General features: G+C 46.0%; 1 protein-coding gene across 2 annotated transcripts; it reads right to left on the minus strand.

Annotated features, from left to right (window-relative positions):
• Nucleotides 1-782: 782 nt before the first annotated feature.
• LOC121464710 (RB-associated KRAB zinc finger protein-like) lies at nt 783-15,239 on the minus strand. 2 transcript variants are annotated; one of them, XM_041677739.1, is made up of 5 exons: nt 15,089-15,239; nt 13,873-13,930; nt 5,176-5,302; nt 4,758-4,853; nt 785-3,768 (listed from the first exon to the last, which is right to left on the minus strand). In XM_041677739.1, the coding sequence occupies exons 2-5, from the start codon at nt 13,885-13,887 to the stop codon at nt 1,895-1,897; spliced, it is 2,112 nt and encodes a 703-aa protein (XP_041533673.1). In that variant the 5' UTR covers nt 13,888-13,930; nt 15,089-15,239; the 3' UTR covers nt 785-1,894. The 2 variants fall into 2 exon arrangements, with proteins under 2 accessions (XP_041533672.1, XP_041533673.1); XM_041677738.1 differs by lacking the exons at nt 13,873-13,930; nt 15,089-15,239 and having other exon boundaries at nt 783-3,768; nt 5,176-5,452.
• Nucleotides 15,240-15,518: the final 279 nt, after the last annotated feature.

The raw sequence follows: 15,518 nt of genomic DNA on the forward strand, positions 1-15,518 counted from the left end.
TCAATCACCCTTCTGTCCAGTGATTCCACACTGTAGTCACTACCTGCCCATCATTAAGCAGGTATTTTGGTGATCACACTAAAGTACTGCAGAACCACAGTATGCACGGCTTGGGGCTATCTTGCTGCAGGTAATGACTAGAGGTCTTGGGCCAGATCTACTGAGGGCAGCGAGAGGTTATTGAACAAGCAATCAGAAGAGTATCATGATTATTGATATAAACTGCTTGCTCTCAATTCTCACATGGAGAAATAGTAGGCAAATTCTTTTAGCAGGGAATAATGCCGAAAAGTATCAACCAGAAAATGTCTACCAGAAGCATATTTCATTCTAAAACCCTGAGAATAGCGGACGATAAATAAAAATGATACCATATTTATATTATGTAACACTCTTTTTAGTGAAACTGTCATGAGCAACTCCAAATTATGTTTGTGTATGTGGTGCTTTGAATAGGAACGATCCCATAGGCTCATCTGAATCCTGTCACCTGGTGTGACCTTGTTGGGATGGGTGCGGCCCTGCTGGAGGGAGTGTGTTACTGGGGGTGGGCATGGGGTTGCAAATGCTCAAGCCAGGCCACATCTCTCTGTTCTGGCTGCCTGCTGCAGATGGATTAGAACTCTGAGCTACTACTCCAGCACCTTGTCTGCCTGCGTGCCACCATGCTTTCCACCATGACAATAGTGGACTGAACCTCTGAACTGTGAGCAGCCCCAATTAAATGTTTTCCTTTGTAAGAACTGCCATGGTCCTGGATTGGAAGGGTGAAGAGGAGGGAGAGAAGGGAGGGTTTGGATGTAAGATAAATATTTAATTAATAAAAAATTAAAAGATTTGCTATGATCATGGTGTCTCTTCATAGCAATACAACACTAAGACAGAAAAGTTTATCAAAATAGTATTTTTAAAAAATTGCTCAATTCCAGTTGAAAATTTTTAACAAAACCAGTCTACTGGTAAGCATTCACAAAAAAATCATGTGCTTTCCCATTATATAACAATTTCACCAATAAATCCCATTGTAACACTTGCCATTCTAAGGCTCAATATCATGTTTTCAAAATTATTCACAGCCATGGTTGCGAAAGATTGCATAGAATTACTATTAATTTGCATTTCTAAAACATCAGAGATGCCACATATTTGGTCAGCCTTAGGATCAACTCCCAACTTTATAACTTCCTTTTTTTTTTTTTTTTTTTTTGGTTTTTTTGAGACAGGGTTTCTCTGTGGTTTTGGAGCCTGTCCTGGAACTAGCTCTTGTAGACCAGGCTGGTCTCGAACTCACAGAGATCTGCCTGCCTCTGCCTCCCGAGTGCTGGGATTAAAGGCATGCGCCACCACTGCCCCGCTATAACTTCCTTTTTATAAGTTTATTCAGAACAGATAACTTCTTGCATATTTTCTATAAACACCTGTTTTTATATCACAAATATGGCTTTTAATAAGTTTCCAAAGTGTGTTACATCACCTTACTGATGTTTCTTAGCAAGATTCCCTGATTTGTAAATACAATTTAAATCAGAAATAAATATTAAATACTTTGAAAGTTTCACTCCTGTAAATATTATCTAGTGTCCCATTAGTGATATGGTCATGGTTTGTTTCTTGCTGAATTTCTACAGATTCTTTTCTGAAAATTCAGGTTAAGATGGACTTTGTTTTAGGGCTTCTCACATGGAGCATGGATGCTCTACTCTTGAATCATTGGGGTGCAGCTCGATTTAGAGCATCTATAGCATGCAAAAGGCCCTGTATTCAATCCCAGCACCACAAATATAAAAATTAGGGGGAAAATCCATACTTGACTCCCCATTAAACTTCCAATGTTCATTATAACCAAATGTCTGTTTTAAATTGAGATGTCAGAGATTTTCCACACCGAGTGCACTTATATCCCCCTTTTATGAATTCTCTGATGGCTATTGAAGGCTGATCTGTGGTGGAACTTCTTCCCACATTCATTACATTCATAAGGCTTCTCTCCCGAATGAGTCCGGTAGTGGACAGTGAGGTAGGACTTCTGAGAGAAGACCTTCCCACACTCGTTACACTCGTAGGGCTTCTCTCCCGAGTGGCTTCTGTAGTGCACGGTGAGATTGGACATCCGGGAGAAGGTCTTCCCGCACTCGCTGCACTCGTAGGGCTTCTCCCCCGAGTGGATGCGGTGGTGGATGGTGAGGTAGGACTTCTGCGAGAAGAACTTCCCGCACTCACAACATTCATACGGCTTTTCACCTGTGTGCACTCTCTGATGTCTAAAGAGGGATGAATTATGAGAGAAGGTTTTCCCACACTCACTGCACCCGAAGGGCTTCTCTTCAGAATGACCTCTGTAATGTACAGTGTAGCATGACAAATCAGAGAACGACTTCCCACATATATTACAGTCGTACGTCTTCTCCGCTTCTGGAACAGACTGGGGCCCACTGAAGGCGGAGCTTTCAAGGACGGTCTTCCCACACTCACTGCATTCATAGTGTTTCTGTCCTAAGTCATTCGTGCGATCAGGGAGACACTGCAGTTGGGAGAACTTCCCGCATTCACTACACTCAAGGACTCTGTCCTCCGAATGCACCTTCCGATGGCGAATGAAGGCTGAGTTCAGATTGAAGGTCTTCCCGCACTCCGCACACTCGTACGGCTTCTCTTCTAAATGGCTCCTGTAATGGATGGTGAGGTACGACACCCGGGAGAAGAACTTCCCGCACTCGCTACACTGGTACGGCTTCTCCCCTGTGTGCGTTCGCTGGTGTGTAATGAGAGTGGACTTTCGGTAGTAGGATTTCCCACACTCGTTACACTTATACAGCTTCTCTCCGGTGTGTGTTCTCTGATGGTCATTGAGGGCAGACTTCCGGGAGAAGGATTTCCCACACTCGTTGCACGGATAGGGCCTCTCCCCGGAATGGTTCCTCTGGTGGAGAGTGAGGTGCGTCTTTTGGCAGAAGGTCTTCCCACATTCACTGCACTCATAGGGCTTCTCTCCTGAGTGAGTTCTCAGATGCTGTGTGAGATGTAACTTCTGACAGAAGGTTTTCCCGCATTCAGTACACTTATAGGGTTTCTCCTCTAAGTGTGACCTCCGATGGACAGTGAGGGTCCCCTTCTGACTGAAGGACTTTCCACACACATTACACGCATACGGTTTCTCTCCTGTGTGAGCTCTCTGATGTATGATGAATTTGGACTTTTTACAGAAGGACTTCCCACACTGTGTACATTCAAAGGGCTTCATTTCCAGTTGTGATCTCTGATATGCACTGAAATCTGACATCTGGATGAAGTCTGGTCCAGAATCATCATCCCATTCATAGGGTTTCTCCCCCATGTAAGCTCTCTCGTGAGCCATGAAAACAGCTTCGCTGTCTAAGGCTTCCATGCACTCATAATCAAAGGGCTTCTCCACAATGGTGATTTTCTGCAGAATGCTTTCATCATGTCGAGCAGAAGTATCTCCATTTTGATTAGAGTCGCCCGCTTTCTCTCTGCATGCTGTCCCACAGTCACCACACTTGTCGGGCTTCTCCGATGCATACCGTCCATCACTACTAATCAGCGCTGCCACGGGTTCCAGGGTCTGCCCACAAGACACACAACGGGGAGCCCCTGTGCTTGAAGAAACGAGGCGCAGTTCCAGGCGATCCGTTTTATCAATCGCGTCCCCCTTCTCTGCTCTTCGGCTGCTGAGATCCTCAGTTCGCCTCATACATTTGCCTTCGCTTTCTTGGATTTTCTCTATGGTGTCATCAACTTTACTGATTTCTGAAAAGAAGTAAGATTGAACAAATGTTGTCAATATGAATTTACAGAATACAGAAGGAGCAGTACCTAAATGTCTTATCTGTGGGCAATCTATGAGTAAAATTATCATGAGTGTATAGGTCTGTTTTGATTTATAACATGTAATATATATCTGTGTATGTGTGTGGGGATAAGAAGTGGGAAGACAGCCGGGCGGTGGTGGTGCATGCCTTTAATCCCAGCACTCGGGAGGCAGAGGCAGGCGGATCTCTGTGAGTTCGAGGCCAGCCTGGTCTACAAGAGCTAGTTCCAGGACAGGAACCAAAAAAAGAAGTGGGAAGACAGTAAATTTATATTGAAAACAAGCACTGTACTTTACAAATCAACTTTGAGAGAAGAAAATGAAAATGACCTAAGAATGATGAGCAGAAAGCCCAGTTCCCGAAAGGGTGATAGACTTAGATAGAAGTGGGGGGACTCGCGGCAAAGGGGAGCAGGGGAAAATAGTTATTGGGCATATACGAAAAAGAAATGTTCTAATGGCCCTTTATATCAAGCGGCAACACATCACCACACCAGAGGACTGCCATCCCAAACACTTCTGCATTTACACTGTGGCAATTCATCACCACACGGGAGACTGTGCCTTAGGCACTTCTGGAATCCTTGCTTTTGTTTTTGCTCAAGTTCTGAGACTACAGACCTGAGCCACCATGTCTAGTGAAGTCTTCATCTTTCTATCTGGTACATAAGTCAAAACGTTCTGAAAGTTCCATTTTCCTCCCACGTAAAGAGAGTTTCACAACCAGGGCTTAAACAGCTTGTGACACAAAGAAAATGTTCACTAAGTCCAGCTTTTCATTTCAAGTCATTTTTTTTAAAACTCTGAATACAAATAAACCCCCATGTTTCTCGATTTTGCCTGGTACAAAGCACCAAGTTTCAAAAGCTCCCCCTACAGTATCAACTGGAGAGATTACCTTGTAACATTTCACCCTCCTGTCACTCACCCACGTGACTCTGCACATGGCAGTCGCCTTCCAGCATCCACGGTTCTTCTCCCTGCTCCAACTTAATAATCACGTTTGGCTTGGTGACATCATACCCTGTTAACAAGAAAAGGAGAAGGGCTGGGACTACCGGGCGCAGAAATCACTCCGACACAGGAAGATGCGCCACAGGTTACACCACACCCCTCTCATTTCTTACCATTTTCTGTACAGGGCTGCAGCTAAGAGGCAGAGGACTTGCTTAACATATAGGAGCTGGGTTCAATATCCAGAGCCACAAGGGGGCAAAAAGTAGACTCTTTCAATGGAGCAGCAAAGACAGACTTCATGTCTACCCAGAAGGACTAAGGAGCCCTGGTTCCTTTACACTGGAGACAATCACTGAATTCGCAGCATCTAGAAAGCAACGGGTGCTCACCCACGGAGACGAGGTTGCTGTAGGTCTCCAGCATCACGTCCCTGTACGTCGTCTTCTCCTCAGAGCCCAGCCGCTGCCACTCCTCTTGGGTGAAGGCCACAGCCACGTCCCCGAAGGACAGTGGGCCCTGCAATGGCACTGTGATCAGAATTAGGGGATATAGAAAAGGCCAGAGAGAACAAGCTTTCCTAACCAACTGGTGCAGTGAGCCACCAACATTCCACACCTCAGCGCCACAGAGCCTGGAAGGGAAACAAACCATATGGTAACACGCTGTCTCAGGAAACAAAAGCAAAAGCAAAACCCTAATATAGCAGTTAACTATCAACCCGACATGATCTAGAACCACCTGTCTAATTAGGCTGGCCCATGAGGGTGTGTCTGTATTATGCTAGCTGCAGTAGGAAGACCTGAAGTAGGAAGATGGGTGGCCTCATTCCTTGGGGCAGAGATCCTACATTCTATAAGAGTGGACAAAGCCAGCTGAATGCTAGCAGCAGGCATTAATTCCGTGTTCTTCGCTCTCGACTGCAGATGTAATAAGTGCAGCTGTTTAACATATCTGCTGCCTTGATTTTCCCAGGATCATGGACCACAACCTGGAATCCTGAGCCACACCAGCCCTTCTCCCTCAGGCTGCCTCTCTCAGGGCAGTTTATTACAGCCAGTGAGAAGAAGCTGAGCCACCACGACAGTTCAGTTCCCATTTGCAACTGGACTGTGTAAACTGGAGAGGCCAGAAAACGTGGGAAACAACTGGGTTAGTGGCGGCACACACTGGAGGCAGAGGCAGCCGATCTCTGTGAGCTGGAGGCCAGCTTGGTTCGCAGAGCGAGTTCCAGGACAGCCAGGGCTGTGCAATAAAACCCTGCCTCGAAAAATAAACAAACAAAAGCTTTCAGCATGTGCGCAGCAGCAAATATGGGGGGGAGAGGAAAACTGTCAGGCTCTTCTCTCCTTGCACACGCGCACTCTGGACCTGCACTCACGGAGTCGTCCCGCCAGCCCCGTGTTTCAGCTGTTTGACTTCTACATACTTTATCTGATAGCCAACTGCGTGGGCTACTCACACACTGGAGGTTATTTCAAGTTTCACTGCAAACATTTCTTTCTTGCAGTAATACACAACACTGATAATGATAAAAGAGAATCTTACTAGAGTGAGATACACAGGGAAGGGGGAAGAGGACAGACTGAGCAGCACCAGCACAGAAGGGCTGGATGGAAAGCAGGTGGGGAGACACCAAGCAGGCGCTTTCCTACGACAGCTTTTGACAGGGAGAGCCAGTTTTAGATTAGGAGTAAACCAACCAAACAAGATTATCTTCCTGATTCAAAAACCCAAGTCCAGGGCTAGAGAGATGGCTCAGTAGTTAAGAGCACTACTGCTCTTGCAGAGGACTGGAGTTCAGTTCCCAGCGCCGCGTCTGACAGCTTACAACTGCCTGTTAATACCAGTTCTAGAGAGTTGGCACCTTCTTCTGGCCTGTGGGCTCCTACGTGCACACGGTACACGTAAACTCTCTCTCACACACATATTAACAAAAAACAATACATACTTAGACATATCTTTAAAAGAAACAGAAAACACATTCTTCTAAGAGCACTGGAATCCGGGTCCTAACCACAGGGATGTCTCCACGATACCTTTCAGGTACAGAGAAGCCAGAGCCATGTGTCATGCAACTTTACATAGGGGCCACTGGTCTGCACTCTCCAGCAGAGCCCTCATAGAGTCCCAGCATGGGGACCATGGAGGAGCTGGCTGCCTCAGAACTCCCTGGACAGCAGTGTGGAATTGCTGCAGGGACAGGGCAGTCGAGTGACTGATGAATCGGATTCGAAGCCGGTGGCTTTGGCAATGCTGCCAGAGACAGCAGAGGACACAAGATTTCAGCCCTCCATCATCACATAACCACACATGCACTTTTCTATGTGAGATAAATGATACTCTATCTGTATGGGATTATCAGGAATATAGATCCAATCCGAAACTGTATCAGATCAAACAGGACATACACCTGACTAGCCACAGTGGACAGGCATTTGGTTTCCCTAAATGAAAACTTTCAGAAAACCGTTTCAGTGTGAATTAATTTGAGCAAATTAATCTCCTCTATGAACATGCCACCACTACAAAATGGCCCAAGGCCCTTTCAATTAGGTGTGATGGTTAACCATAGGGATCACCTTGAGACCCTGAATCACTGCAGAGACAGGCTCTCATCATTCCCATGGGGATCATCTTGATTAGGTTAGCTGAGGCAGGAAGGCCTGCCCACCATGCGTGGCTTCACTCCCTGGCTTAGATCTTGGACTGTACAAATAGATGAAAGTGAGTGAGCATAGCAATCATGGTTTCCTGCCTTCTGATGGTGCCTCATGCGCCTGCTGCTGACGTCCCTGCTGGATGGACTGTGACGGGAACTGTGAGCTATCTTAAACTGTTTCCATCAGAGCAATTTTTAAAGATATCATTATTTCATATGTATGACTGCTTCCCCTGTATGTATGTACGTACGTACGTATGTATAAGTACAATATGCATATTGTCTGTGGCCAGAAGAGGGTATTTATTGGATTGCCTGTAACTGGGGATACACGTGGTGGTGAGCCACCATGGGGTGCTGGGATCAACCCTGGAACCTCCGGGAGGGCAGCCAGTGTTAACTGCTGAGCCATTGCTAGAGCCACGTCACAGTAGCAGAAAAGGTGACTAAGCCATTAGTACCCTCTCTACTTACTTCCAGACTCTGCAGCCATCACCCCGTAAAGAGGTGAGCCAAGCAGGAGGCACTGGAGTCCATCTGCATTGGCTGCTAATAATTTCCCTTTCTACCTGGCAGTGGTGGCGCCATCCCATCTTTAATCCCAGCACTCGGGAGGCAGAGGCAGGCGGATCTCTGTGAGTTTGAGGCCAGCCTGGTCTACAAGAGCTAGCTCCAGGATAGGCTCCTAGGCTACGGAGAAACCCTGTCTCGGGGGAAAAAAAAATTCTCTTTCCTTGCCTAGAATGGAGAATCTAGACTCAACTTCCAGTACCTCAAATAAGAAAAATTCTCCCAAAATTTAATCAGAATATTAAGAATAATCAGATAGCTGGGCAGTGGTGGCACACACCTTTAATCCCAGTACTTGGGAGGCAGAGGCAAGTGGATCTCTGTGAGTTTGAGGCCAGCCTGGTCTACAGGATAGTTCCAGGAAAGTTGAGGCTACATAAGGAAACCCTATCTGGTAAAACAAAACAAAACCAAAGAACCATCAGCTAAGGAAACTACATAAACAAAAGGATGGGCATCAAGATGAACAACTCAACACTAACAAAACTAAATTCACACACGAAAAAGAACTTCATTTCTGTCACATGTATGGGTGTTTTGCTGGTACACATGTCTGCACACCATATGCATGCCTGGTACTCAGAGGCCAGACTTTGAACCCAGATCCTCTGGAAGAGCAGCTAGGGCTCTTAACCACCGAGCCTTCTCTTCAGCACAGAGAAACTAAATTTTATCTATTGACTTATATTTAAAAAGTACTGTGTATGCGCATGTATGCACACTTAAGCCATGGCACATGTGGGCCAGGGCACAGCTTTGTGAATATGTTCTCTTCCAGCTGCACATGGGTCTGAAGAGAAACTCATGTCCCAGGGCACAGCTTTGTGAATATGTTCTTTTCCAGCTTCACATGGGTCTGAAGATAAACTCATGTCCCCAGGCTTTTGTGGCGAGCACTTCTATCTGCTGGGCCATCTTGCTGGCCCGACTCCTATTTTCGTTTTCTAATGAATTATGATATTACTTCCATAAAATCAGAGTGTATGGCTAAACAGGTGTTAGAAATGACTTAAACATGGGAGTCTAAATGGTTGACTTGGTTTCTAAAGCACAGTGTCGTGCACTAATGTACCCAGCTAAGAAGAAAACCCTGCGCCGTCCCAATGCTCACTGTTACCTCAGAGGGGCAATCGGGACCAGGAAAATCTATTCCTCTTTGTGGATGATGTGACAATTCAGAGAACTGATGGTGAAACCACCCCTATAAAATAACCGTAAAGTAAAAGGATACAAAAGGAACACACACAGCCAGGAGTGGTATGTGCATCTGTAATCCCTGCACTTGGGAGAGGGAGACAGGAGGTCCTTAGTTCAAGGCCAGGCTGGGCTACATAGTAAGATTCCATTCCACAAAAGAATAAGCTGGGCAAGATGACACACACCTGTAATCCTGGCACCTGGGAAGCTGAGGCAGGAAAATCGTGAGTTCAAGGGCCACCTGAGATTATTGGGCAGGCTTCTGTTTCAACAAGTGTGTGTGTACACGTGTGTGCATGCAGGTACGTGTAGAGACCTAACTCAGTGATAAGAGTACTTACCTAGCACAGTTTGGCCCTGGGTTCAGCTCCAGTACTAGTGGGAATTACCAGATTACAAATGGAGACTCCAGGGCTCAGATGTAAGTAGGTGGAGCGTGAGCTTAGTGTAGCAGAGGCCCCAAGTTCAATACCCAGAACCAAAGATTTAAAGAGTTTGTTACTGGCTTTGAATAAAAAGAAGTAAAATAGGAAACGTCTTGTTTGCACCTCTGCAGCTGTGACCACACTGAGCAAAAGCAACTTGAAGGTGAACGGGTTTATTTGGCTTCAGGGTCATAGACTATCCTCAAGAACAACCAAGGCAGAGACAGAAATCTTTAATAAATAAATAAATTAAAAAAAAAAAAGAACAACCAAGGCAGCACCTCAGGGCAGGAATCCGAAGGTGAGAACTGACGCAGAGGCCATGTGGGAATGCTGCTTACCGGCACCAAAAACTGAGCAAATGACAGTTTTCCCTGAAAGTCTGCTGGCTCTGGTATTCCACTGTGGTGACGCAAGACTGTAAGAGCAGGAGATAACTGAACAAGGATAAAGCCACCCCCAAACCTTTGCCAGCACAGAATGAACACCCACCGAATCAGTAATCTAAACGTAAAAACAAGTGAAGCCAAATAGGAAAAAATAAAGGGATTTTCTTTGTAACCTTCTAAAAATGACTCCAAATGTATAACGGAGGACTTCCGCTCTCAGCACTGACAGGTGACTGCAGCAGGCCGTACTCCCCAGTGCGCACGTGCCCCCAAATGTGCAGTGTTCTGCTCTGTCCCATGACTGGGAGGGGGCGGTGGAAGCTGCGCCTCTGTCTCTTTCTCCACAGTTCTGTCAGGAACTGTACCACGCCAATGCCTGGGATTGTTAAGTCTGTCTACAATTTTTGTATTGAGACTCAATGTTGTGGAATATTTAACTGTGTGAAGGTGTGTTACATTTGTTTATGTTGTGGAATATTTAACTGTGTGAAGGTGTGTTACATTTGTTTATGTTGTGGAATATTTGTGTGAAGGTGTGTTACGTTTATGTTGTGGAATATTTAACTGTGTGAAGGTGTGTTACATTTGTTTATGTTGTGGAATATTTAACTGTGTGAAGGTGTGTTACATTTGTTTATGTTGTGGAATATTTGTGTGAAGGTGTGTTACGTTTATGTTGTGGAATATTTAACTGTGTGAAGGTGTGTTACGTTTATGTTGTGGAATATTTAACTGTGTGAAGGTGTGTTACATTTGGTTGTGCTGTGGAATATTTAACTGTGTGAAGGTGTGTTACATTTGTTTATGTTGTGGAATATTTAACTGTGTGAAGGTGTGTTACATTTGGTTGTGCTGTGGAATATTTAACTGTGTGAAGGTGTGTTACGTTTTATGTTGTGGAAAATTTAACTGTGTGAAGGTGTGTTACGTTTATGTTGTGGAATATTTAACTGTGTGAAGGTGTGTTACGTTTGTTCCTGCTGCACTTGTTTAATGATGTTAAGGATGTGATACATTTGTTTATGTTGCATTTGTTTAATTATGAAAAGATGCGTTGCTGTTTTGCCTTGCCTGCCTAAGGTACCTGATTGGTTAATCAACAGCTGAACAGCCAACAGCTAGGCAGAGGAGGGATAGCAAGACAGGCAGGCAGAGAGAATATGTAGAAAGAGAAATCTAGCCCCACTAAGAAGAGAGGAGGAGAGAATGAGGGAGGGGAAGAGGGAGACATGAGGGGCCAGTCAGGCAGCTGCCAGCCAGCAAACACAGGGCAGGATGTACAGAAAGAAAGGTAAAAAGCCCTGAGGCAAATCGTAGACAGAGAGAAACAGATTCAAATAAGAGCTAAGATGAGGCTGAGCATTTACAACAGGTATTCAGTCTCTGTGTCGTGATTTGGGAGCTGGCTTGTGGCTCAAAAGAAAAGACCTGATACAACTCTATGATGTATGAGAGTCTAGGATTCCACGCATGAGAGTCTATGTATACTACTATGGTTTTATATATGATTCTATAACTCTCTATATAAAACCTGATTCTATGTATGACTCTGTAATTCTATGGATGAGACTCTCCCAGTTGGATCCCCTAAAAAAAGGCCAAACAAAATCCTCAAGCGCTTGTTTGTTCTCTAGATTCAGCAATCACTCTGTCGCTGTGAACTGGATTTGATTACATTCAGTGCTGTAGAGTGCACACTGTCGATTATTTTAGCAGCCGTTCTGCTCTCTTGAGTAACGCTGGCAGGGTAGGCTAGTGAGACCGCTCAGTGGGTAAAGCACTCGCCACACAGCCTGATGATCTGGGGTCCATCCCCAGAATCCATGTGGAGACACTATGGAAGTGCTACATACTGCCCCATCACACACATGTAGGCACATACAAAATATTTTAAAAAGTTGTTGTTTTTTTAAAAGAATTGGTATCTTAGAGCAAAAGGAATGCAAGATTTCTTTGTATCATTCTTCTGTTTCTTTGTAACCTTTCTTTTGTTTAAAAAAAAAATTATTATGTATATGGTGTTCTGCATGCATGGGTGCCTGTAGGCCAGAAGAGGGAGCCAGATCTCATTATAGATGCTTGTGGGCCACCATGGGGTTGCTGGACATTGAACTCAGGACCTCTGGGAGAGCAGCCAGCCATCTGGCTGAACCACTAAGCCATCTCTCTAGCTCCTCTTTGCAACTTTTCTATGAATCTGAAATTACTTCAAAATAAAATGTTGAATAAAAAACAAATGCTGTCAAATATTTAAGAAGTGTTTCCCAAGAACTCAAAAGATACCTTAAAGGAATTATCTGGTCTCTACACTCAAGATCTGACTATCAAGGTTGCTCACCATCAACGTGCTGAGACACTTGAAACATTTCAAAGCACGAAGCACACTGCTCAGACGCCCACCCGGTAGTTCTAATCTGTCTTCCCACAGGAGCTATGCAGCCAAAATGACGAGTTCACGTTCACAAAAGTATTCAGTGAACAAATGAGTAGAAAATGGTACTAAGAGTGAGCTACCACTCAGCCTTCCCTAAGACCTTTGCAGACGGTGACAACAGCCATCACTGCATAACCGCTAAGCTCACAACAGCGGAGACAGGAACATCACAGAGGTTTCTAGAAGGAAACTCACAAATGCCTTGTACAACAGTTTTGATGTCAGTGCTGTCAATGGGATAGGTCATCTGGGAGACGGGCCTATGGGGACTGTCTTGATTACACAGTGGCGCTGGAAGACCCTACCGCTGTGGATGTCACCGTGCCCGGCTGGGATGCTGGCCTGCCAACACAAAGGGAGGTGTGTAGCAGCATGCTGTCCCTTTTCCTCCCTGACTTCAGACAAGACATTAATATCGGCCCCTCCCCGCTAGACGGACTGTATTCCAGAACCGTGAACCCAAATAAAACCTTTCTTCCTTAAGTGGCTTTTGTCAAGGTAATTTTCAACATGCAGATAGAAAAGTAATGGACAAGGTGGTGCACACCTGTGATCCCAGCCCTTAGATGTGGAGGCAGGAGGATCAGGAGTTCACCAGGATCAAGGTCATTCTCAGGCTACAATAGCACTCTGGAGGCCAGCCTGAGCTACATGAGGCCAGCCTGAGCTACGTGAAGCCCTGGCTCAAAACAACAACAACAAAAATGAACGGACACACTCCGACTAATCTTTCTGAGCAAAGAACCAATCTCACATGGAAAGCAAGGAATTTTTTCAACTACTTTAAAGGTAAAGACAATGGCAACAAATCCCAAAACTGTGAAACAACAAATAAACCATCCCATTTCTGGGAGGAGGAGGCAGAAAAAAAACCCTCTAAAACCATAAGAGGCATTTTAAAAGAACCATTATTAAAAGGGTTTCCTCAAACTACTACAACTAGAAAGGAAAGATGGAAATGGATCACACTGGCCCGTCACATATGGTCCCTGGAAAAACGTCCTGCAACAAGTTCATGGGCAGCGGGGCCTCTGCTTAAACAGGACTCCAAGGTTGTTATTATGAATGTCATTAATGATCACACTAACCTGAATAAAGAAAACTTGCCAAGTCCTAGGAAAATTTTGCTACCCATAAGCAACCAAAAGTGGCGTCTCCCAACAGTACTTGCAGGCAGGTGATGGAAAGGACGCGATCCTTCTTTCTCTCACAGTGTCAAGTAACTCCATTAGCCTAAAATTATGACACTGCTTACACAACAGGCCATGGCAATCCTGCCGCTCAGGCTATATTTTATATTGTAATCGCCTTTATAGTCTTCCACCTCCACACCATTTTAAAGAAGAGTCCTTTGTCAGTCTCCCAAATACATTACAAAGGAGAAAAGGCTCTTTACACACGGAAAAACTCACCCTCGATCGGCTCATTTTCTGCTGCTCTTGGGAAGTGCAGACGCTGCTGATGGCAGACCTAGGGGAGGAAAAGGAAATGGGGTGTTAACTGGTCTACACAGAGACACATCTCCTGCCTGGGAACTGCCAAATGAAGTCACAATCTACAAACATTCTGAAGAGGTAACACGGGTGACAGGAGGAACCAGTAGCTCCAACAGTTGGATGGGCTACACTTTCTTTCTTCAAGGCAGGGTTTCTCTGTGTAGCCCTGGCTGTCCTGGAACTCAATCTGTAGACCAGGGTGGCCTCGAACTCAGAGACCCGCTTGCCTCTGCCTCCCAAGTCCTGGAACTAAAGGTTTGTGCCATCACCACCCAGCTGGGCTACACAATGAACTCAAAACTGCTTCTTTTTTCAGACCCTGGGCATTAGATGTAAAGGTGCAAAAAGGTTATTTTTCATTTTTCCTGTTTCCTATTTCTATTTCCTGTTCAAATTGGTGAAACTAAGTCATGTGAATGAAGAATTTTGAGCTCTGTACACTTGGAATTAATGTTCCATGAGGTGACATACATGTACTCCCAGTTCTCTGGAGGCTGAGACAGGAGGATCACCGCGTGCCAGAACAACCTGGGTAACACAGGGAGATCACGTTTCAAAAACAAAAACGTAAAAAGGAAAAGTGATCCAGATGGGCAGACGTCGTATAAACAGTAATAAAGCGTGGTTTCTTTTCAAACTATCCAACTAAACTCGGTTACTGCTGCCCATTTTAAAAAGGAATACGAGAGAAACTAGAAAACAATGGCACGCTTATCCCCAAACCCTTGCAGGACCTTGGTTAAGTCACACACCATCACACTGATTCCTCCACGAGCAAAAGCAAAAGCAGACTTCCTGCACTAGACCGTTATGATGCTGCAAGGCTAGACAAAGTGCTACAAAGGTAGGAACCAGCAGACAGAGCACTGGTGCTGATGGGCGCTGAGTGACACCGTGGGAATCTGGAACCGCTGACCCTCCCAGCGCCTGCACACCTCGTCCTCGGACCGTCCATGCACCCCAAAGCCGTGCGGCTGCTCCGCTGTCAGCCCGACCATTGGTTGCGTCCCTCCTGGGCTCCGCACAGGACAGCGGGGAGCCCAGGTTGACGCAGCTCGGTAGGACCTCGGCGAGCGACCGGCCAGGCCCAGCCTCCCTCTCGCGGACCCCAAACTGCGCCCACGGGCCTCACCGAGCTGACAGTCCCGCCGCCCCTGTCCTCGGCCTCCGCGCCGCGCTCCCGCTGGGCCCTCCGGCTGCAGACCGGAAAACTCCGGCCTCGGCCCTCACAGGATCTGCGACTTCAAGTTAGCGAAAGCAAAAGCTACAGGAGGGAGGGGAGCGTCGACCCTGGACCTTCAGGAAATGAGGGCGGCGCATAGGCCGTGTGCATGCACGAGCACGCGCATAGGTTGAGACGCGCGCATGGGCAGCATCTTACCGGAAGCCCGAGTTCCAGGGCTCTCCTTTCTCACTAGGAGTAGAGCAGAAACTCTATCTCCCAGAAGTCTTTGCATCTGGGGACCGTCGCGCAAGAATATACCTCCTCCCAACCGCTTGAAGATGGCGCTCTGAGAGCAATGGCCGCCCCCAGGACTGCTCTCACCTTCGTGTTTGTCCTC

The sequence above is a fragment of the Microtus oregoni genome, unplaced genomic scaffold (assembly GCF_018167655.1).
Source record: "Microtus oregoni isolate MIOR12 unplaced genomic scaffold, Mior012 000029F_ref0000214, whole genome shotgun sequence".
In the NCBI taxonomy this organism is placed as follows: domain Eukaryota; kingdom Metazoa; phylum Chordata; class Mammalia; order Rodentia; family Cricetidae; genus Microtus; species Microtus oregoni.